Source organism: Anastrepha obliqua, chromosome 4 (genome assembly GCF_027943255.1).
Source record: "Anastrepha obliqua isolate idAnaObli1 chromosome 4, idAnaObli1_1.0, whole genome shotgun sequence".
NCBI lineage: Eukaryota > Metazoa > Arthropoda > Insecta > Diptera > Tephritidae > Anastrepha > Anastrepha obliqua.
The window spans coordinates 77,051,689-77,077,052 of record NC_072895.1 but is presented as its reverse complement, the minus strand read 5'-3'; the positions used below and the strand labels follow the sequence as shown (position 1 = coordinate 77,077,052).

The 25,364-nt window shown below is 36.4% G+C and overlaps 1 protein-coding gene across 3 annotated transcripts in view; it reads left to right on the top strand.

The window, feature by feature from the left end:
* The first annotated feature begins 756 nt into the window (after positions 1–756).
* LOC129243842 (nephrin) overlaps positions 757–25,364 on the top strand; it is a 131,834-nt gene continuing 107,226 nt past the window's right edge. For all 3 annotated transcript variants that reach the window (XM_054881192.1, XM_054881191.1, XM_054881190.1), the window contains exon 1: positions 757–2,062. In XM_054881192.1, coding sequence (XP_054737167.1) covers positions 1,879–2,062 — 184 coding nt within the window. In that variant the 5' untranslated portion in view covers positions 757–1,878. The remainder of the gene's footprint in view (positions 2,063–25,364) is intronic.

Here is a 25,364-nt window from a genome sequence, read left to right as displayed (position 1 = left end):
TTTTTCACAATGAAACACAAAAAAATTTTTCTTTTTCCATATTTTTTTAATAATCACATGGGTCAGTTTAATATGGCCAACCCTGTACTACTTCTTCTTACTGATTTTTATACTTGCTTTACTTAAAATTTTGACAATAATTTAAATATTTTGTTTTGTTAAAAGTTATGAGTTATAAGTTTGTTTTTACATATTTTAAGACGTTTAGCTATATAAAATGGAATAAATTCATTTTAAATTTGATAATTTTTAAGTTTAACTTTTTTGAATTTTGTATTAACTGATTTTCCGCCAGCGATTATTTTTCAAATCCATCCATAATCCCGGGCGCTCCACGCTCTTCATGCATATCTACATATTTCATTTGTCCAAGTGCACCATGCTTTGCACTGCCAATATTGGTACTTACAACTGATTTTAAAAACTGTCACTGCGTCATTATAATTTGGGCTCACAATTTTTTCCGTTGCTTTTCTTTCTTTCTTGAAATAGGGACCAGAGGATCAATTACAGATGAATGGGTCCAAATAATATCAAAGTGGCAGCCTTTATAGAGACTTGTATCATTTACTCTTTACACACACATCACAGAGAGGAGTCAAATATGCTCATAATATAAAGAGTATTTCTTAACACAACAATTTCTCACACAAGTGTTATGTATCTATGCGTTGGTATACAACCACTTATGTGCCGAGACGACGGTGCGTTGGTGCAGCAGCATTGTTTACCACATTTCTCTATTCATGAATTGTTTTCCACCATGCGCCAGATATCGACGTTGTATTATGCAAAATTTGTGGTTAGTTCGTGTTTAGCCCTTATTCGGTATTGACGTTTTAATTTACTCTGTATCCGTGTACGCGGGTTGTGTCAATGAAATTCAGAAAAAAGTGTGTGCATATACATAAAAATACATATGTACATTCGATTCTCTTTTGGACAAAACGGAAGTGTGTGGGCATTTTAATTGTCGTTTGCTTGCCATCTCGGCATTTGGACAATACTACGTCCATAAAATAGTTATACATATGTATATAATCAAAAAATATGATTCAATGAGCTAGAAATATTAAATTTATAGTTTGAAAGGTGGCACAAAGAAAAAACTGGTAATGCTACGACTCTGTTTGCCAAAAAAATCGAAAATGTTTATTGTGTGTATTCCTAAGTGTGGATGAACGTGAATACGAATCCAGATGCACATGCAATTAGGATTTTGTGTATTGATACAAATTAAAAAACCTTAAATATTCATATACAATATGAATTTTAGGTTGCACATTAATATTTACTTATGTGCTTACATATGTCTGTGTCTTTGAAAACTATATGTAATTGCATTTGAGTTGAGTGCAGTGAGAAATTCAATTATTCCAATCATTTATACATAAAAATTTGCATTTGTAACCAGCAAAAACAAAGGTACAAATGAATTCACTCATTTGATTACATCAATAATGTGAAAACGCAAACCGTACAATACTCGTACAATATTATAAGTTAAAGTGATTTTTTTTAAACAATCAGAGTCATTCAAAAATCGATTCCGAAAAAGTAAAGTTTTACCTGTGAGTTTCTTAAACCGATGCCTAATAGCATATATAATATTTTGCGTAAAAGTAGCAATATAAAGATTACTATTTTATTAACATAAATACTAAAAATAAAAAACGGTTCATTAAAAAAGGTAAAACCTAAATAAGCACATATATTTCGAAATGAAATAGTTAACGAATAAAAATAATCTTGGAATGGAAAGAGGGATAAAAATGAAGAAATTAAATTAAAAGTGTTCACTAATCAAGATATCCCTTAAATTAAATTACACGGTGAAAAAGACATGCTATCTTGAAGAAACGCATCCATAAATACAAAATGGTACGGCGATTAGAACCAGAAAAACGGAAAGACAGCAAGACTGAAAATTCATTCACAAGGCGAAACATTGAAGAAGCCAACAGCAAATGGCGACTACGGTGCCCATTTCATCTATACCAAGTTTTTAGTTGGCAACAATATCGAAGAGTTCGCCTTCTTAATTGTCGTGTAATGCCCAATGGTGAGTTCCTTTTCATCTATTTTTTTATAATTGGCGAAAGATAAAAAAGTTTCATTCATTTCGCAAACTCATTTTACCCTTCTTTCTTACAACTTCTTGGGTCCTGCTATGCATATTCATACATACATAAATACATATCACCTATCTAAGTATGTATATATTCCAACATACATATGTGTATCCGCCGAAGAAAATTTTCTGATGCACCTGTGCTTTGACAAAAATGGCGTGCCAGGTTCTTGTTATTTGTTGCCCAAGCAAAAGCAGCTGCTACTGGATATACACAAATGTATATGCACATATACTGTAATATGTACACATCTACATATGTATTTATCGTAACACAGTCTTAATATATGTATATGTACATATGTAAGTCAGTGTGTACTTGTTACTGTCGAATATAGTAGCTTCATCAAACTGGTTTAAAACCAGATCCGATGCATCTTTGCCAAGTTAACTCAAGAAATTAACTTTTCGGACCTACATATGTACGTATACATGTATTTATGGTAACTAATAATTTGTTTACTTAAACCTACATAAATTAAATAAAACTCTATCTCTTCCAAATGAAATAAATCGTAGGAAAATACTCTGAGGGATGTAGTAAAATACATAATTTATTTTTTTCGGCCTTTTGTATGTACAAATTATTGACTTACGTTTGTGTTGTGTTTGGTTTTTTAAATATAATCTATAACCGGCCTCAGATACCTTGTGCAAATCCGAAGCCATTGATAAATATTATAAAACTCGTATTTGAGTTTTCCTCTTTATGAAATTTAACTCAATGTTAACTCGTTAGGAAAAGGATTTGATCCTTTGTAGAAAAAAGGTGTGTGATCAAAGAATTCAATTTCAGATAAGTTCTGTAAATATAAACATCACATATTGTATTTTTTTAAAGGTTACGTTTTTTGATTCGCGTCATACACACTAATATGTATGTATGATACTTACTATAAATATGTTACAGATAGTAGTCGAAAGAATTCAATATTAAAATAACTCTAACCACTTCTACTTTACGCCCTTGTAATTTTACCATACATAATTGTTTATGCATTTCCTACTGTGTGTGAAATATTGGTGTTTATAGTGTTTTAATTAAATTAAGTAGTATTTTTTTTTTAAATCAGAAAATTAAAAAATAAAACAGTAAAAATGGCGTTAAATTCTATTCAATGCATTTATTTTAAAAATTCGCCTTTTATTTCGTATATCCCAAAATAGCCGAATTGGTTTGTATGTTTACCATTCCTTGGGCACGAAACAACAAGTAATAGAAAAAGTCTTTTCTAATAACGATCGCCCCTCAGCAGGCAATGACAAACTTCCAAGTATATTTCTGCCATAAAAAAGCTCTAATAAACCATATTTTGTTAGAAATAAAAAAAAAATAATATTTCACACATATCGTAAATTGGATAAGGGTCTCGGCGAAATTGCACATGCATGCGCGCAACAAACGTTTAAAGTATTTATTTTTTGTCATGCGGCATATCGTAGATCTATGAACGTTGTATTAAGTTTACAGTTTTGATACGGACATATTTTGATTTAATTCTGATTTACCATAATTTCACTTTTTTGCTTAATTGAAGACATCGGCACTTTTTGACTACTCTCATTTTAAACGGCAACAACCGCATAATTGAAATACCTAATGAGAGAAAAAATTTGGGTTGGTGTCGAAATTCTGTCTGTACAAAATTCTAAAAACAAAAAAATTCTGCTTTTTAAAATTCTGCTTTTTTAAAATTCTGCTTTCTAAAATTCTGCTTTCAAAATTCTGTATTAAAATATAATGTTAACAATGTTAAAGAGGTAATGTAATTATTTAATTTATTATTATTATTATTTTTTATTATTATATATTATAAAAAAAAATAATAATAATTTTTTCTTCAGTTTCGATGGAATCCACAGTATTTTTGCGTAGAACTCCTTTTCGCGTGGGCGGCCTTCGGCCGCGCTTCAAAAAAATAACCCTCATCAGTCCAACTCCGGCTACGCAATCCACAGTATTTTTGCGTAGAACTCTTCTAAAAAAAAACGAACACCTGCGAAGAATTATTAAAAAAAGAAATGAATTAAGTCACACTACATATTTAAAAAGAATTGCAAAAAATATTGTAATTGGCTAAACTAAAATATTGTTATCGCTTAAACATACCTATATGTATATTTATGAATTACTAGCAAACACGGCCCCCTTCGCTGGGCACACTAAAATAGAATAGATATGGTTTAGAACAGAAAATATATGGTTTTCATATTATTTATTTCTTTATTCTTTATTCAAGCGCTTTGGCATAAACAATATTTTTTGTTTTTCTATTTGTTTTTGAGTAAATATAAAATATAAATTGAAAATCAGGAAAAAAGAAGATTTTTTTAAATTTCAAATCAACGCATATGAATAAACAATCGTCTTTTTTCCTGATCATCCATGAATTTTTCGTTTCAATTTATATGTTTTATTAAGCATTGGAGCTTTTTTAACCATTATACATTTATATTTTTCAAAAAAAAAAAAACGAAAAAAATTGTTTTTTCCACGAACACATAATTTCATTCGGATTTCACATTAAATTCTCAAATTTCGTAAGAAATTATTCACTGTTCCAAAATCCACTCCAAAAAAATTCACAAACAATTTTTACATGTTGCACTTACGTTTTTTCCTTATGGCATCCAAATCAGAAAGAAATATTGACACATTGTAACTCACACTGTCAATTTGACAGTTCAGTTCCGCCCCAAGCGTTAAAAAAGTAAGCGACATTATGGCTGGTTCAAAAGAACGCTGCACCCGTTGCCAGTGCTCCGAATTACAACCAAACTTTACGGAAATCATCTTCAATACCTCCTTAACAATGTGTGTAAGTTTGGTTTAATTCGGTGCAAAGACACGGCGGGTCCACGTTTTGGCATATATTTCCAGACCCTAGTCATCAATAGGTATGAAAATTACCCCGTAGTAAAGCACTTATCAACAGCTTCCATTTGATACCCATATTGTACATACACATCCGACCAATAGGTATCCAAACTATACGGAAACCATCTTCAATACCTTCTTAACAATGTGTGTAAGTTTGATTTAATTCGGTGCAGACACGGCCGGTTAGCGAACACACACAAAAAGTTGACTTTATTTTAATTATAATATAAGATTTTTTTCAGTTTGTGTCCGAAAAATCCAAATATCTTACGGAACCCTATTTTTTTCCAAAATAAAATGTAATCCATGTTACTCTTGGATAATGTAGTTTTCGAATGGTGAAAGAATTTTTAAAATCGGTCCAGTAGTTTTTGAGCCTATTCGTTACAAACAAACAAACAAAGTTTTCCTCTTTATAATATTAGTATAGAAAATGTTTATTTTGTTACTTCTTGTATGACGAAAATCACAAAACTTGAATAAAGCAGAATTTTTGCATTAAACATGCAGAATTTTGAAAAAGCAGAATTTTAGAAAGCAGAATTTTAAAAAGCTAGAAAGCAGAATTTTAAAAACAGAATTTAAAAAAAGCAGAATTTTAAAAAGCAGAATTTTTTTGCGATTTACAGAATTTTGTCATCCAGAATTTTGTAAAACAGAATAATGACACGCTCCCAAAAAATTTTTATCAAACGTTAAACCAAATAGTACGAGTACAATTGGGAGACGTATTTATTGAGTTCCAAAATGATGAAATGTTGCAATTTTAGAATTTATGATTTCGGGAAAATCGAGGTTTCACGTTTATTGAGAGTAGTGTTTACCGAGGTGGTACTGCATTAGAACTAATTATAAAAATAATTATTATTTCTTAAAAATTAATAAATTTTTAAGCATTTTTTTACCACGACTTTAGTTCATAAATCTCGACTTTTTACCCTGTATTATGTTAAAGTCAATCAAAATAACTTCTTGAGTAACGGTTTATTAGATCACTATTCTTTTTGATTTACGGTTCATTTTATATTATGCCAGAGTAAAAGTAGTTATGGTTGTAAGAAGCGAAGCTTATACGCCCCAAAGTGTGCCATTTTTTTTATAAATGTACATACATATATAATATGTTCTTTCCGGTATTGCCTCAACACTGCCAGATAATTTGGTTTTGGAAAGAGAGATATTTTACGGAGCCAGATCTTTGGGCATATGTGAGCTCATCGAATATTTAACTTCATTTGGTTCATATTACAAGGGCTTCAGTCGTTGTCAAAAACTATTTCAAAGGTTTTATAATATTATAATATACATATATGATTAACATATGTATATGTATATGTATTAGCATGTGGTCAGATACAATATAAATTTAGCATACGATAAGCCGAATAGTTTCTATATTTCATGGCAGTAGTTTATGAAGTCTGAACCAAAAGCATTTCCGATTCAACAAGGAGGTGTGTTCAAAATATAAGGTGAATTTTCAAATTACTAGGGCTAGTACATTCGACTTTCGATTATTATTTTTTTATGTTGTTGCACTCGTCTCGAATATATGTTCACGGATTTAGCAATATAACATGTTTAGTTTGTTTGTGAGAGGCATAAATAATGCAAGTTGTTGCATCAAAAGTTGTGGTATATATAAGCAAAAAAGATCACATGTGTATGCGTTTGTGGCTTGTTGCACGCATTCGCCATTATTTGTTTAATACAGGGTGGCTGATGAATTTTGCTACATTAAGAAACTCAAATAACTTTTTTTTAGTGTATGGAATTCATTTATTTTTTTCAAGTTGAAGGTCATTAAATTTTATTAAATGTAGCTTAACTAGTTTTAAAAATAATTGAATTTAAATGCCCCCCATGCTCGTTGACACAAGTGCGGCATCTTAGTAAAAAGTTGTTCATTGCTGCTTTGAGAGTTGCGACAGGAATAGCCGCAATTGTTGCCCGAATGGATTGTTTTAGTTCATCCAAATTTGTTGGCTTTGTTTTATAAACTTCTTGTTTACATAAACCCCACAAGAAAAAGTCAGGTGCAGTAAGGTCAGGCGACCTGGGGGGCCAACGAAATTCGGAGTTTCTTGAAATCAGTTTATTGGGAAATTTTCGTCGCAACTCTGTCATAACAATCTGGGCTATGTGAGACGTTGCCCCATCTTGTTGAAACCACACAGAGTTAAAAGGAATTCTCTTTCGGCGTAGTTCTGGATAGAAAAATTCTTTCAGCATTTTCAAATAACGGTCTCCAGTAACCGTAACGGTGTGACCATTTTCTTCAAAAAAATAAGGCCCGACAATACAGCGTGAAGAAACCGCACACCACACTGTCACGCGAAGAGGATGCAATTCCGTCTCGTGGAGTATCTGTGGGTTAGAAGTACTCCATATTCGACAATTTTTTTTTGTTCACATTGCCGTTTAAATCGAAATGGGCCTCACCAGACATGAAAACTCAGTTTAACATGTTTTGGTCTTCTTCCACCATTTGCAGGATCTTCTGGCAAAATTCCAAGCGAATCGGCAAGTCTGCTGCATTCAGTTTGTTAACCATTTGAATTTTGTAGGGAAATAAGTCTAAATCTTTGTGCATTATTGTTTGCAAAGACTGTCGGCTGACACCAAGTTGAGCAGACAAGCTTCTTGTTTAAACCCTTAGATTGCTTGATGATAAGGCCTTCTTGCGACTGTTCCTTGCTCAGCAAAATTATTCACCAGTATACACATCAGTCCATCTGCTCGGGGGATCGCCGCCAAACATCCGCCTGTACTCTCTCTGTACCAAAACTACGGACTCCAGTGCGTGATAGCGGCGGACTATCCAAATTCTTGTTTGCGTGTCCGAGTTATCCATTTTAATAAATTTTAAAGATCAATCTACAAATTAAAACAAAAATGGAACAGATAACTTAAAAAGAAAAAAAGTTATTCAATTTTTTTTGGTAGCGGCTTTCATCAGCCACTCTGTATTACTTGTGGCGTCATAACATTTGCTATCAGAGGCTGTGATTTGAAACGAAATTGTCGAAACGATTTTGGCACTTTTATACCAGAAACTTTTATTGCTTTTATGCCAGCAACTATAATATTATATAATAATAATAGCTGTAATAACCTCGTTAATCCAAATCTAAAATAATCCAAATAAAATGTTCAATATGCTATTACATATAGTATGTCATATCTAATCAAAAATACAGCCCAGAAATTATTAAAAAACGTTAATATATCTTTTAATATACTACTATTTGAAAATTAAATGGTACAAAGCCCTTAATCACAATGTCTTCATTAAATGCCATTTTCTTAAAATGAGTTAATAAAATAAAATTTGCACATTTTTGTTTTCTGCATATGATCTAGAAGAAAAAGTGTTGACACATTTTAAAAAGTTACTGAATATATAAATAAGGAAACTTAGTTTTAGATAGGTAATTAAAATATACGAATATTGTGCTCAGAAGCAAAAGTGGATCAAGCAAATGATGTTTTATTAAATTTTGTAAATATTGACGAAGCATCGACTCATATTTTTAAAGACATAATTGAAGATATCTGCGTTAAGTTTTCGGGTAGAATTGTTTTGAATTTTATATCTATCAAAGCAACACGCGATCAAAAAAATTCGAATTTTATATCTATCAAAGCAACACATGGTCAAATAACTTAATATTTACAAGTGTCGCTATCGCTTTGAAAATTGCAATAGTGAAAATGCACTTTTTCGTAATTTTGGATAAAATGTTTTCTGGTCGATCGCCTCTCAATTAAGCCATTCGCTTGCTCAAAGATCACCTCAATCAAAGGTACCGAAATTGCTTCGCATCGGGCAAGGAGGCTTAAAAAGCAGCATTAACATTAACACCTATAGTACGAGTACAACATAAAAGATTTAACCCAGTACTATAAATAAAGAAAGCGTTTAAAATAAACTTCCCCGAAATCTGGGAGTAAACCTCATCATGGTTCAAAGATATCAACGTCAACAGAAAACCATTCAAAACGTAAACAGTGTGCACCTAAACAGACTTGGCATCATAAAATGTGAATGCTTAAGACTTGGATACACCAAATTAACACACGAACACTTGATGGACAACAATTGCACTCTCTCTTGTCCATACTTTAAGTCACCTAATTCCATTACCATAGCTCATATCACATCCCATTGCGCCCATTTCAAAATCATTAGGACACAAATATTTTGGATTCCGAACCCCCAACTTTAGAAAATATAAAGTTATAGAATACGCGTTTCTCAAGAAAATTAACTTAAGTCCGCATATCTAAACAATACGAAGAATACATGGTATATATACACATACAGTAGCGTGCAATAGTGAGCACATGTTGGGCGATTTAACTTTAAAGTCTCTGAAAAAATTGAAATGCACAACTTAATGAAACAAAACTTTCAGCATTTATTCGTTGCTTAATTCTTAAAATAACGGCTTAAAACAAAACAAAAAATACAAATGTAGGAATGAGAAGGAGGCAATAATATAAAAAAGTACGTATTTACTCAGTTTTGCACGTTTTGTTTATGTAAACCGAAAGGAGCTGTAACATTTAGTACAGTTGTAATTATATACCGTTATAGTTTTTGTTTCATGTAACTATGTTTTTACTTTTGTTATTAGTAGTAGAAAGGTGTTCGAAGTTAGACAATCGCTTTCTGATTAATATTAATATCAATTATGAAGAAAATAAGTGTGGAGCTCGAAAACAGCGTCGTGGTTTTGACTAATAGTGGAAATTCCTCAAGAAAAATTGCTGAAATATTAAATATTAGCCAACGCACAGTTATTGATGTACAGAAGCGAAGAAATGTAGCGCATGCACCGAATGTTGGAGGTCGACCACAACTTCTTTCGGACTCAGACGCACGCCTTATGGTACAAGAAGTACGCAAAAACAGTTTTGTGACACCAAAGAAGGCTGCAGCAATGTTAAATAAGAACGTTAGCGAGTGGACCGCGCGTAGAACATTCCATAGAATCGGGTATAAATCAGCTGTAAAGAAGAAAAAGCCGGCGTTATCGCTCAAAAATATTAAGGCCCGTCGAGCATTTGCTCGAAAATACAGAAATTGGAATGTTGAAGACTGGAAACGGGTAATTTGGTCGGATGAAGTAAAAATTAATCGTTTTCAGTCCGACGGAATAAGCTATTGCTGGCGCCGACCTACAGAAAGGATCCAAAGGCATCACGTGAAGCCAACTGTCAAACATGGCGGTGGCAATTTGATGGTGTGGGGTTGCTTCACTTGGTGGCACATCGGACCACTCGTTAAAATTAATGGTATTATGAAAAAAGAAGATTACTTACATATATTGCAGACTAATTTGCCAGAATTTGTTGATGTGAGCGCTTACCCAGAAGAGGAAGTTATCTTCCAACAAGACGGCGATCCCAAACATACCGCCAAAATTGTTAAAGAATGGCTGTCGCAACAAAATTTTCAGGTAATAGATTGGCCTGCACAAAGCCCGGATCTAAATCCAATTGAAAATTTGTGAGCAATAACCAAACAGCGGCTGGGAAAATATCGCAGGGCTCCTGAGAACATGACAGAGCTATGGGACCGGGTACAGCAGGAGTGGAACCAAATTCCGCGTACATTTATCGAGAATCTTGTCGAAAGTATGCCCAAGCGCATTAAAAGTCTAAGAAAAAATAAAGGCCTATGGATTAACTATTAAAATTTATTAGTTTTTAGCCATGAGTGCCAGACGTGCAAAACTGAGTAAATATGTACATTTTTATATTATTGCCTCCTTCTCATTCCTACATTTGTATTTGATGTTTTTATTTAAGCCGTTATTTTAAGAATTAAGCAACGAATAAATGCTGAAAGTTTTGTTTCACTAAGTTGTGCATTTAGATTTTTTCAGAGACTTTAAAGTAAAACCGCCCAACATATGCTCACTATTGCACGCTACTGTACATATAAATGTACCTTCTGACAATCTGTAAACATTTTATACAAATTTTTAAAACAAATTTCTTTAAAAGTGTATTCTTCTCATGGAAATTCAATAGTAATTTTCAAAGCATTGGCGTTTTTAGTGGTGTGAAATAATTACCTAAGCTTTTTCCGATCCGACTAATTAAAAAAAGTCACATAACAACAAACTCCCATGATTTCAGAAATCGACGATCATAAATGATGATTGAGAAGCGGGTAATAAGTTCACGACCTAAGGTATAGGGTTATTCAATAGGTGCGCTTCAACTTTTTTCCGATAGGGAGGGCGAACGACGCAATATTTTTTATTTTTCGCTTGTCATTTGTAAACTTCATTAGTATACATTTCATCATGGAACGCTACACACTTGAGCAACGATTGCAAATCGTGCAAATTTTTTATGAAAATAATCGTTCTGTTGCTGCTACTTTAAGAGCATTACGGCCATTTTACGGTCCATTTAACAAGGCGTCCCGTTTTGGGGTTAAGTCATTGGTCTACAGTAACAAGCCGGCGACGATTTGTGAGCTCAGAGCCAATATTGAACGAGAAATTGCTGGAATTTCGGCCGATTTATGCAAAAGAGTGGTCGAAAATTGGGTTCAACGATTGGACTTCGTAAAACGTGCACGCGGTGGTCATGCAAAAGAAATCGAATTTCATACTTAAATGTATATGTTCAAACTCGATAATAAAAGAAAAATTAGTTAAAAAAGTCAAACCGTTTGTGTTTTATTCAAAAAAGTTCAAAAGTTGAAGCGCTCTTACTGAAAAACCCTATACTTAACGATGACCTTACTGATTACTTAGCCTAGTACCGTAACCTAGTTAATATGGCATAGATGCAATTCTAAACGTGCAACCGGTGAAACCGAAAGAAGTGCTAAACACACTAAAATGTGTAAAAGACTGTAAGGCGCCTGGCCCAGATGGGGTTCCTAACATTGCACTTAAAACCGCGATACGGGCTAAACCGCAGATGTTCGCAAGCCTATACAGAGCTTCCCTAGCCGAAGGAACCTTCCCGAAGCGATGGAAATTGCAACGATTGGTGCTGTTACTTAAACCAGGCAAGCAACCTGACCAACCATCCGCATACAGACCTCTCTGTATGTTGGATACAGTAGGGAAAACTTTTGAACGTATCATATGTGATCGCCTGCAAGAGTGCTTACAAAGCTCAGCGGACTCTCTGATAAACAGTTTGGCTTCCGACGAGCAACGTCAACCGTGGATGCTATCCGAATAGTCACAGACATAGCTCGGGAAGCTATCAGCGGGGGAATCTTTTCCATGAAATATTGCGCAGTCATCACATTGGATGTAAAGAATGCTTTCAATTCGGCAAAAATGGTCTAACATATGCTAGCTGTCAATGGCGCACTAGCGAGAATTCTGCCTAGCATAGATGGCCCGCAAGGAGAGAGGAGACGACTCATATCGACTGTGACGGACTCTATTGTATTATATACGGCGCCGATATGGGCTGAGGATAAACATAGCCATATGCGCGAGGTAGTTCGCACCCACAGACTCAGCGCACTACGTACTGCATGCGCTTATAGCAAGGTATCAGACGACGCAATATGCGTTATTGCTAGAAAGATAGCACTGGAAATTCATGCGATGGAGCTGTATTGCGTCTATAGAGTAAAAGGAGTGAAACCGACGATAGCAGAAAAGGCGGTAGAAAGAATGCGATCGATGGTCGAATGGCAACGAAGATGGGATGAGTCAACCAAAGGCCGGTGGACTTACAAACTCATACCGAACCTTGAAGGGTGGATGAATAGAAAGCATGGCGATATTGACTACTACCGGATACGGCTGCTTCATTGAATATCTACACCGTGTCCAGCTGGCCGACAGCCCTTTTTGCCCGAGTTGCTCGAATACAGTCGAGAGCGCACAACATGTGGACTTTCACTGCAGACGTTTCAGTGAAGATCGAGCAATGCTGGCGAAGGCATTAGAACACCCGCCATCCCACGCAAGATTTGTCCAGGTTTTGTGCTCGACCATCATTAAATGGGACGCCGCAAAAACGTTCGCGGCTACAGTCGTGACGAGGCTCAATCGCATTGACTGGAAAAGGAAAGCCCAGAAACGACAGCAGCAGTTGCTACTGCAGCAACAACAGCGGCAGCAGCAGTAGAAGCAGGGTAAGGCTTTCTCAAGTGGGCCACAAAATTACCAAAGTGAATATTTTGCGATGAAATTCAGCCAGGACTGAGTTCTATGATCCAGAAGCACACTCAGAAAATTTTGTTGTAAAATTCTAAATAGTTTTTTTTTATTAACTATCGAAGTTTTTTGCAGCGCTTGAATAATTATCACATTTCTCGTAAAGTAAGTATCCGATTACAACGATTTTTCAACTGCAGATTGATAAAGGATGATATTTTCCAAAAAAGTTATTTTTGTTCCGAAACTTGATGTCTTGTTGTTGTAAATAATTTTTTTTAATAAACAATTAAAAATTTAACTTATTTCTGCGCCTCTCGGATGAAAATTATTTAAGGATATTAACGTAATAAACATCTGTGCATTTATGTATGGAAAAAAATGCGTGCAATTCGAAAAGGATTAATTACAATTAATTTTTTTGTGTCAGGATGCGCGCTTCGACTTACGCGGACGCGCACGAACACACAAACGACGGCTCGGGGGCGGCTTGCGAAAAACCGTGTTTTGGACACGTCTCAAAGCGAAATGCTTCCGGAAGATCAGGTTCGCCGACTTTTCCATTACCGGTGTTTACTTGTTTTTAAAGATTGGTCATATAAATAATTTACGTATAACAGAATTTGCGCTTTCTCTGTCGCGGAAATGCGTAATGTTAAGGGCCCCCCCCCTTAAGGTAAGGGTAAGGGATAAACGCTAAAAAAAAAACACTTTTTTCATGAATTTATTGTAGCGTAACGGTTCAAGTCAGTTTATTAAAAGTTGTTGCATATTATAAAGTAACATTTCAAGAATATTTGATAAAATTTTCATGTAAAAATATTGCAAAATGAGCGAATGAGAGCACATTTACGTAGACGTCTTTTCAAAAATACATTTTGCAGTAGTCAGCATATCTCAGCGTAGAATCATCTGAAATCAAAAAAATCGAATAATTTAGTTAAAGTATGAGTTAAACTTCCCCCCAACGTTTATTTTGACGATTTATTTTCATTTTCAGCCATTTGGTAGTCGTTTGAAGTAAAAAGTGATTTTTGACGAAAAAATGCCGCCATTTTGTAGGTGTAAAACCACCTTAATATAAAAAAAAAAATGGCGAAAAAAAACGTTGGGGGGAGGTTTTTTATATGTAAAATATGTGTGCAAAATTTCAAAAGGATCGGTTGAGTAGTTTTCAAATGCCAATGACTACGCACTTTAAAAAAAAAGGTTCGAGAAAGCGGCGTTTAAAGTTTTAAGTTATCTCGGCAGATGTTTGAGGCGGCTCGGCTTTATGCTCTATAACTTAAAAAGTTTTGCTCGGATTGACTTAAAATTTTAACACGGTATTTGTGAAATGTTTTACTACAATAACATGCAAAAAAAAAAAATCGATTTTTATGAAAATCATTCACGCTTTTACACTTTTCATGTATGTAGTTTGTTTTTACATAATGGGTATAATTTTAGATTGATCGTGGGCTGAAAATATTTTCCACTCAATGGAATTTTTATCTTCTGGAATAAAAGAATGGAACTGCCTCGTATTTTTCAAAGTTTGCGCTTTAGAATAGCGCTTTTTCAACTTACTAGAGTGATTTTCATGTTCTTGTTTATTACAGTAGTCAAAATTAATTTTCTTAGAATTGACTTTTGCCCAATCATACAACTGTTTCGGTGCCGTAATTTTCACCGGGATTTTATCTCGCAAGCTTGCATGGTACGCATCTCTCTTTATAGCACCTTTCCCATGTGCAGAGGCAAAAAAGTACCACCCGCCATCGATGCCAAAACCCTTTTTGTGAAATATAATAGTAAATTTATAAAATTGTACTTGTTTTTGTACTGTGAGACCGCCCCGTCGGATAAATAATAGATTTTCTTCACATTTCGTTTACCAAACTGTTTAATCAAATATTGAATCACTTTAGAATTGAACAAATTGACTGCGGAACTGTCATGTTCCAATGCTTCAGAAATTATCTTATGCTGTTCTACCAGTGATGGTAAATGATTTTTTGAGAAAGCCCTACACAACCCAAAAAAATTCCCTACTTTTCCCTACGCTTCAAAAAATTTTCCTTACAAAATTCCATACATACTTTTCTCCTGTGTTTACACAATAATGAGGCACTTGAAACGTCAAAATTGAATTATTTGCTTAAGTTTTGGGCTTGGTGCTGTTTTAACACTTTAATAAGAAATTTTATTTCAAAAATATATATAACTACACATATTTATTGTATTATAAACACATACATATATAAAGAAAAGTTCACCAAAAAAACTGAAAATTAGACTTTTTCATTACATTCAGTTCTGTTTAAAATAAGACAGAGTTTCTATTTTTTCAGAATCAGGTACGATTACTTTTTAGATTGGGATTAAATGGTCTACCCTGCTAAGTTTTATTTCAAAATTTCTGGAACAATTTGGTTTAATCGGTTTTTTCTTAAAAAAACTGTTTATTTTAGGTGTCTTTTTTATTGTCTTGATATTTTTTGGTACATTTTTGCTTCGGCGTGCTTCTGCAAATCAGAATTACCGCAGTTCAAAACTTTGTCGCACTCAGCGCATTTGCATTTAAATGGAGCGTTAGCCACAGCTTTTAAACAGCCACTAAAATTGTCGTCGTCAAGCTACTTGTTATTGATTTCACAATAGATCAGCTCTGGTCGCAGTGCGTAATGGCCTTCTAATACCTGTTATTGAACTTTTGTTTTCGATACTTGAATTTTTCTCCTGGTGTTCCTCCGAAGAGTCAGTTGAAGAGGAGGAGCTCATTTCTGTAAAATATAATATATAAATTTTAAATATAAAAAAGCTAAAACTAAAATAATTGCAAACTTACTTCAAAAGTGAAAAGCACCAGAAAACATGGGACAACTAACAATTTTCGCGCGAAGAAAAAATCGTGTTAGCGTTCACGAAGAAAAAAATGGCAATGTGGCCGTATTAACGCTTTAAAAGTATTAAAGTATTAATAAGGAAAAAAACATTGGCATGAAATCTTACTGCGGCTTTTTATTTTAAATGAACTTTTTTGATTTTTCCCGCTATTTTTAAATTTTTTCTGTCCTTCTCAAAATTCTCTACATTAACAGAATTTAAAAAAATCTGTCCTTTTTCGACAAAATTCCCTACATGTAGGGAATTTTCCCTACATTTACACCATCACTGTGTTCTACGCCGTTTTCTTTGTAATGCACAACGTAAGGATGTATTGTTGCCTGCGAATTTTGAACACGACATGCGTAATTTTCGGAGAAATCAAGGCAAACGACGTATTCTTTTTCAATCACATTCTTTTTAATATCGACGAAAGTGCTTGTGATTTCGCGAGAAAATCATGTTTTAAAACAGCAAGCAAATCTTTACTCAGGTTTTCAACGAATTCTGTAACGGGTTCGTTTTTTACTTGCAAAGTACATCTGTAAACAAAATGTGTGATTAACTAATTTATCATTAATGTTATATCATATTTATACTGTATACAGGTAAACAAAAAATTTGGAAGTCAATTAATATTTAAGTGCATGTAGGTACAAACTAAATTGTTTAATTTGCATTGAATTTCATTGGAATATTTTTTTTTTTTTTCAACTTATTTCATAGGTACTTTTAATTTGAATAATAACTTTGGAAATGTGCACAATACCTTTCAGTTCTTATCCATAGATCGTAATTCACATATGTATGTACATATGTAGGTTGTTTTTGCACTTTGTAGAATTGAGTTCAGATTTCTTGATACAGCTTCTGTACCAAGGCAGTCATGGCATTCTAGCAAGAAGCAAACGTCACATGGACTTTCACATACTATGCGGCTAAAATAATCTCGATAGTGCAGTGGATTTTCTGAGTTTTACACACACACACATTGTGCGTGTGTTTTGCACCAACAAAAATACACTTTTGGGGGCGCAATTTTTTAAATTTTGAAAGTAATATTTGAATTCCTGGAAATTTCTCTTGAAATTCTTTATGGATGTTTTCGATTTTATTTGATAATAATCTTCTCTGTTCACGATGGCCACCTCCTATATTTTTTACTGTTTTATATTGTTTAACCCTCGAGAACACGCGCCTCGTAAGATAGCACGGATTCTCGCGCATGAGCATTTTGCTCACTTCATGTAAGAATGTAACTTTTTAATGGATTATGATTTTTAAACATTTCCTTTTTAACATAGTTATAATACCAAGACATTTTTTTTGCAATTATGTGTTTATTTAAGAAATTCACACAGTAAAATTATACAGATTCATTCAATCAAGACATAACCAAAAATTTTACATTCATACTTTAGTATATTAATAAAAAAAAACTCCTTGTAACAAAATAAATAAATAAGAGACAAGAATCAGTCTTCGGTAAGATTGACATTTACGTTGCTTTCGAAGCAAGATGGGCACATATACTTAACGTGTTCCGTGCGAAGTAATTTTCCACATAAAGTGCAGCCTTTTTTCGAACGTCTGTTTTTACTCCTGGGGCAAAGCACGCAAAAGCCCGGTTGTAGGTGTTGGCTTTCAGGTTCTTTTCCTAGTACAATGCGATCCATAGTATTTCTTAAATCACGAGGTAAAGCGTTTATGGCCAGCCGATTAGAAATATGTGGCTTTATTAGCTCCAGGGCAATTTCCTTTAGAAACGCCCTCTTCTGGGTTAAATTGCCTGTATTTGATTTGTAAATTATTTTTGCGTTTATGCCAGTAATGTCAATAAGCGTGAAAAAGAGGCGCATTGGCCACCTGCATGTTATCCTGGAAACTGAATATGTGCCTTTCATTTGATCAACAGTGTCTACACCCCCTTTCGTCTGGTTGTAAAAGGTTATTACTTCGGGTTTGTTCTCAGATGTTTCATCATTAGCTTGGCCATCGGCATGAAGTGATGATAGCATAAGTACAACTTTTTTCTCTTTTTTCACTGCAACGTAAGAGACAAGAACCTTGTTTTCGACAAATGCAGTCATTGTATGTGGTTGCGGCCTTCCTTTTGCTGAAATAAATTGAGGAGGAATTTCCTTTTTATTTTTTCTTATTGTACCCACAATGGTCGTTTCTATATTGTTTGTATAGTTCATCTGCTAAAGGTATTGAGTAAAATAATTATCCATGGTAATGTTTCTGCCACTATTCAAAATTGGTGCAGCAACCCTTTTCACAACCCGAGGTTTTCAACAAAAAAGATAAATCAAGAAATACTTACATTGTTTCTCGCGCAATGAGCAAAATGCCGCTCTTAAAAATCAACCGTCTGCCTACACGTCCGATCGTGCACTAATCGAAAGAAATGCTCGTCAAAGTACGATGCACAACTACTAGCGAAGGTACTCACCACAATAAGTGCCAGAATTACATAGAACATAAAAATTTCGCGAAATGAAAAATTGCTTGAGCAAAATGTTGCGCGTGTTCTCGAGGGTTAAAACATGCAGTCATGCGACTTACTTCATCAGACCGATAAAAATTCTGAACAGCTTCAATTATATTTGGATCGATTAGGCGACCTTTTTTTCTCTCTGGTTGCGATCCAATGCCTTTCGATTTCCGAAGTTTTTTAGCTGCAGCGGCCATTCGTCGAGACACAGGAAAATATTCACGAATTTTTTTAATCGTCCATGAGTCTGGGATGAAAGTGAGCACATGTATTTTATCTGTACGATTGTTTTTACTATTAAGCAATACCGGCAATTCTTCAAGGTTTTTGTCAAATCCTCCGATTTCAAAATTTCTAGAAAGACGTGCACTACAGTCAGTCCCTTTTTTCAACTCATCAACGCTCGCAGCTAATTTTACTTTTTCTTTGTTTGTTGGACAAGAGACTTGGCGAATTTTTACCGGGCTCACGCCAAATTTTTCTAGTAAAGTAGTGATATCAATTTTTATTTCGTTATCAACAGCCACACAAGTGAAATTAGGATCTTCTTGTTCATTATCTTCAGTAGTAATAATTTCGTTAGCGAAATTTTCAATGGGATTCGGAGGATCATTTTTGAAAGTTAGGCCAACCTGTAAATGATGCATTTATAATAATAAGCACACTTACCGTATTATTTTAACAAGTATGTGGAACATACAATAGGGGAGACGTGAACTTTTCCTTGGTATAAAGATGTCCTGCAAGAACGGCACACAAATTGTCCAACTATTTCACTAAATTTCGCATTTTGGTCACTTATTCGGACTAGATTTGTGTAAACACGACTATGGTTTTGTTTTCCGAAAGGGTTACAACAACGATTTGCATGTGGCATTATATTAGTCTATTTTTAGTTTTGTACACATTAACGTACGCGATTTACATACTCGTAATATCACAGTTTTTATTATCACCGAAACACATCACCACAGCAGTCGGAAGGAGACTAGACACAACTAATGACAATGTCGGCAAAACTGATCTTCCGGAAGCATTTCGCGTTGAGACGTGTCCAAAACACGGTTTTTCGCAAGCCGCCCGCGAGCCATCGTTTGTGTGTTCGTGCGCGTCCGCGTAAGTCGAAGCGCGCATCCTGGCACAAAAAAATTAATTGTAATTAATCCTTTTCGAATTGCACGCATTTTTTTCCATACATAAATGCACAGATGTTTATTACGTTAATATCCTTAAATAATTTTCATCCGAGAGGCGCAGAATTAAGTTAAATTTTTAATTGTTTATTAAAAAAAATTATTTACAACAACAAGACATCAAGTTTCGGAACAAAAATAACGTTTTTGCAAAATATCATCCTTTATCAATCTGGAGTTGAAAAATCGTTGTAATCGGATACTTACTTTACGAGAAATGTGATAATTATTCAAGCGCTGCAAAAAACTTCGATAGTTAATAAAAAAAACTATTTAGAATTTTACAACAAAATTTTGTGAGTGTGCTTCTGGATCATAGAACTCAGTCCTGGCTGAATTTTATCGCAAAATATTCACTTTGGTAATTTTGTGGCCCAGTTGAGAAAGCTTACCCAGCAGAAAGATAGACTAAGTATTCAATATTAAGATATTAAATTAATTAGGTAGCAAGACCAGCTAGATTATTTCTTATGGAATGTACTTAATCCAGCTAAGTCATAATTCGACAGTTCTTAGGAGAAAAGGAAGAAAAAAAATACAAAACAACCTTATAAATATGAAGCCTTTTCGTTGATTACAAAGTTTTTGGTACCTTTGCTAGCATGTGGACAGTGGAGATGATGTTTCATTCTCCCCACAACCTCTTTCGAATACTATCGATGGCGTAAAATCTCCATACGCCCACAGGAGCGGAACCTGGACGCAGGAACCTGTTGTGTCAGCAGACATAAGCGCGGCTCCACATTGAAGAAATGCTAACGCGGTTCCAGCGTGGAAATCAGCCGAGGAGGAGGAATGTTATAGTGTTAGTGGGAGCATGCCCCACATACCATGGGTGTGACGGCACCGTTGATGATGTTTCAGACATTTTGATTTACACCTCCTAACTAAAAAAAAAAAACAAAAACAAAAAAGGCTAAGATGCCACGCTCTATGTACTAGGGCATGTTGTTGTTGTTGTTGTTGAGGTGGTTGAACATTTCTTAGCTGAAATGCTCCTAATTAGTGACCAGCACCGTTTTAATACCACTATCTCGTGAAATGATGATTTTTTTTTTTTTTTTTTTTTTTTTTTTGTTTCCAAGTCAGATCCATTTAGTGAGGTCCAAGAATAGGAGCAAATCCTTTATCTCGATGACTGAGATCTCCTCAATTTGCTGTAGGAAAGGCTTACCGAAGGATCGGAGTCGTGCCCTGGCTAGTCCCGGACATTCACATAAATAGTGGAACAGACTTTCCTTCGCCCCTTCCGCTTGACAGCTTCTACAGATAGGATTGAAGGGTAGATTGAGTCTAGCTGCATGATCCCCTACTTTCCAATGTCCTGTAAGGGTTGCAGTGATCCGTGAAATGTTTGGCCGAGAGCATCCTAACAGGTCATTCGTCCTTTGGATTTTATATGACGGCCATGTGTTTTTTGTTGTAATACATGTAGGTATTTGCTTCCATCTTCTTTCGGCTAAAGCATGATAGTGTGAAGCAATAGATGCTTTTAGTGTGTTCAGTGGGGTGGAAACTGCCACCGCCTCTGTTATGTCTAGTGTTGAGCCCTTTCTTGCTAGCTCATCCGCTATCTCATTGCCTTGTATGTTCCTATGACCGGGAACCCATATCAGGGTAATTTCGAGCCAATGGCTGAGCAGTTTCAGCTCCTCTCTACACTGTAGGACCAATTTGGATGAAATGTAGTTGGAGTCTAAGGCCTTAATAGCTGCTTGACTGTCTGAGAAGATAGCTACTCTTGCACCAACTACCTTGTAGAGTTCTAGGGATTTGCATGCTTCTCTGATCGCTAAAAGTTCTGCCTGGAACACGGTGGCATAATCAGGAAGACGAATTGATTTGGATAGGTTGAGTGGCTCCGAATGGAAGCCAGCTCCCACACCACAGTTCATCTTAGAACCATCTGTATAGATTTCGACATCGTGTCTTCCAATCACCTCTCCTTTGCTCCACTCGGCTCTCGGTGGGAAGCGTACCGTAAAGCCTTTCTTGAAGTTTAGGTCGGGGACTGTGTAGTCTGATCCGTTTTTGAGCAGCGGGGGTCCCTGTAGGAGGATCTTGCTGTGACCATACGGCCTTGTTGTCCAGCTTCCTATGTCTCTAAGTCTCACCGCGCTGCAAGTAGCTATTGCTTTAACGTGTAAATCTAATGGCAATAGATGTGTTAGTACATTGAGCGCTTCAGTAGGACTGGTACTAAGCGCTCCTGTAGTTAGGATACACGCTGTTCTTTGTATCTTGTTCAGCTTAGTTTTGTTGTATTTCCTTTCTGTTGCAGGCCACCAAACTAGTGCCGCATATGTTAGTATTGGCCTTACAATGGCTGTGTAGGACCAGTTGGATAATTTTGGTTGGAGACCCCATTTTTTTCCCAACATTCTCTTACATGTGTAAAGTGCTATGTTCGCTTTCTTTACCCTGTATTCTACGTTGGACTTCCAGCTGAGTTTGGGGTCCAGGATAACCCCTAGGTATTTGGCCTGTTTGGTTAGCGTGAGGCTGACGCCGTTTAGTTTTGGGAGATTAAAGTTTGGCACCTTGGTTTTCTTGGTGAATAGCATCAGTTCAGTTTTTCTCGGGTTTACGCTTAAACCACAGTCCGTGGCCCAATTGCTGAGTAAAACCAGAGCTCCTTCCATAATCTCACTGATTGTGGTTGGAAACATTCCTGAAACCATAAGCACTATGTCGTCCGCGTACGCCACCACTTTAATTCCCTTTTGGTTAAATTTGGTGAGGATGTTGTTGGCGACTAGTAACCACAGTAGAGGGGATAAGACTCCTCCCTGAGGGATTCCCCTGTTGACAGAGCGTTTTATCGTGCTGCTGCCTACCTCACCGATGATTATTCTAGTTTTGAGCATGTTCTCTATCCATTCGTTGAGACCTGTGTCTATGCCTAACATGTTAAGAGCCTCAATTATGGATCTTGTGGTGACATTGTTGAAGGCCCCCTCTATGTCGAGAAAAGCGACTAGTGAGTATTGCTTGTATTCTATGCTCCTCTCAATCGCACTTACAACCTCGTGAAGAGCTGTCTCTGTGGATTTTCCTTTGAGATAGGCATGTTGAGATGGTGAAATCGTTGAGTCTGTAATCTTTTCCCTGAGATATACATCCAACAGTCGCTCGAGAGTTTTGAGGATGAAGGAGGATAGGCTGATGGGTCTGAAATCTTTCGCTGTATCATGACCGCGTCTACCAGCTTTAGGGATAAATATCACTTTTACCCTCCTCCAGCTCTTTGGTATGTGCCCTAGCATAAGGCTTTTCCTGAAAAAGATCTCCAGCCAAGGAATCGTCGTTTCTCGAGTGTTCCACAGCATGGCTGGGAATATCCCATCTGGACCGGCTGCCTTATATGGTTCAAAGTTTTTTATCGCCCATAGTATTCTGTCTTGGGATACGATGTGGTTGATTAAATTGGGTGATAGTTTGGGTGTTTGAACACTGTCAGTATTGTTCTCAATATATTCTGTGTTGCCTGGGAAGTGTGTATTTACCAGATGTTCTAGTGTGTCGGCTGATGATTTTGTCCATTCTCCGTTGTCTTTCTTCAAGAAGGAAGGGCAGGAGTGTTCCTTGGATAGAAGCTTGCCTAGTCTGGCCGTATCTTTGGTCGATTCTATGGAACTACAAAAATCTCTCCAAGCCTCTGTCCGAGCCTCTTTGATTGCTTTCTTGTATTCCCTAAGGCAGTCTTTGTAAGGTTTGAAGTATTTGTGTTTGTAGCAGATATTGAAGATTTCTCTTGTCATTTTCCTGAGTTTACTTAGATCTTCATTCCACCAGGTAGGATAGGTTGTTTTGCCATATGTGGCGGGACATGAGGCTTCAAGTCCTTTCGTCAGGGAAGTTTCGAAAGATCTTACTTTCTCATCTAGGTCTTCCCTTGACGTTATGGTTCTATTTAAGTTTTGAAGTTTAGACTGGGTCACTCTACGGAATGTATGCCAGTTTGTTCTTCTGGGATTTCTATATGGGAGGGGTTTCTCAAGCTTAAGATTAATATCGAAGAGGATCCAGTTGCGGTCTGAAAAGGATCTCTTGTCGGATACCCTCCAATTTGTGACTATTGGTGAATTATTATTTGTGCATAGGGTAATGTCTAAGACCTCTTCCCAGCCTGGAAAATTTGCCGAGCTTGGAAAAGTGAAGGTTGGGGTGGTCCCTACATTACATATGTCTAGGTTGGTGTTTAATAGGAATTCGAAAAGTGACTCACCTCTTTCATTCGTCTCTGAACTGCCCCAAAGCTCGTTTCTTGCGTTTGCGTCGCAGCCCATCAGTAGTTTGTCCGTGCTGTTCAGTGTTGACAGGAAACGAGCCACTTCGTCTGGCGGCGCCGGTTTCTCATGTGGCATATACACCGATGCCAGGTATATTGCCGATTTCTGTAGCTCCACTTTCACCACCGTAAAATCGGGAGTGCTAAAATTAGAACACAGAAAAGCTTTTAAGTGTTTTTTAGTGATTATGCATGACCGTGGCTTACCGTCTGCTTTGTTGTAGAATATGTTGATGCTCTTGTTGTCTTGGAATCCCTTAATCTCGTTGTCTCTGACCCAGGGCTCCTGTATGAAACCGATGTCGATGTCCCCTTCCCTGAGGAAGACATCCAAGTTCTCTGTAGCACATTTCGAGTGCTGCAGATTCACCTGTATGGCTCTAGGCATCGGATTTGTTGTTGTCTTCAGCTAGGTCGAGCTTTTCTAGTCTTTCTAGCTGTATATTGTTGTCTGCCTCATCTGGGTCTTCCTCATTTTCATTGCTGTCTGCTTTGAAAATTTTTAGTTTGGCCTTTCTTAGACTCAGCACTTCTGCACCGCTCAAGTCCATCACCGGCAGCCAAATGCGAGCACGAGGGGGGCAGGGGATGTCCTTGGCCGGAATGAGCTTAAGTTTTAAGCCTTCCAGTGTGCTGCTGATCTCAGCAACACACCTTTCTAGGACAACCCTTGACCAGTCGTCGTCGCACTTGATAACTCTACAGCCGCGAAGTACTCCTGCAGAATCGAAGGAAGGGAGGTTTCCGCCCTGTGCTCCAACCACGTGCTTGTCTAACACGAGCTTGGACAGTTTGGCCTCCACTTGCCCCCACTTCTGCAGGACCACTTTGCCGCTGTTTGTGGTCTCGTCGATCAGTGCATATAGGAGGTTATCCTTAACCACCTCACTGAACGGTCGTTGTTTTGTTTCTTCGATGCTGTTAGACACCTTAGGTCTCTTCGGTGCCTGGTCGATCACGTCCTGTGACCTGTTCCTTTTCATCGCATCGCTTTTCTTTTTGTTGTCCTCCTTGGGTTTGTTGGATAAGAAGTCTTCGTACTCCTTAACCACCTGCTGGTATTTTAGTTTGTCGGCCGCGTCGCGCTCGTCAGTCGCTCCAGCGAGTTCATTTTTGGCAATCTTGCTTAGAATGAACCTCGCCTTCGTGTAGCGAGACTTCATGAGGGCACCCTCGGATTTGTGTTTTCTACCGGCCTGACTCTCTCTCTGAGTGCCGTCCGCCACCTTTTTCGAGGTTTGTGGTAGATCTTTTTGTTGTTGTTGTTGCTTGCTTAGTAAGGGTGTGCTATGGCTGGTACTTCCCTTACTCTTTGCTGACTCAGCCGTATCTTGACTAGAGGCCAGCAGG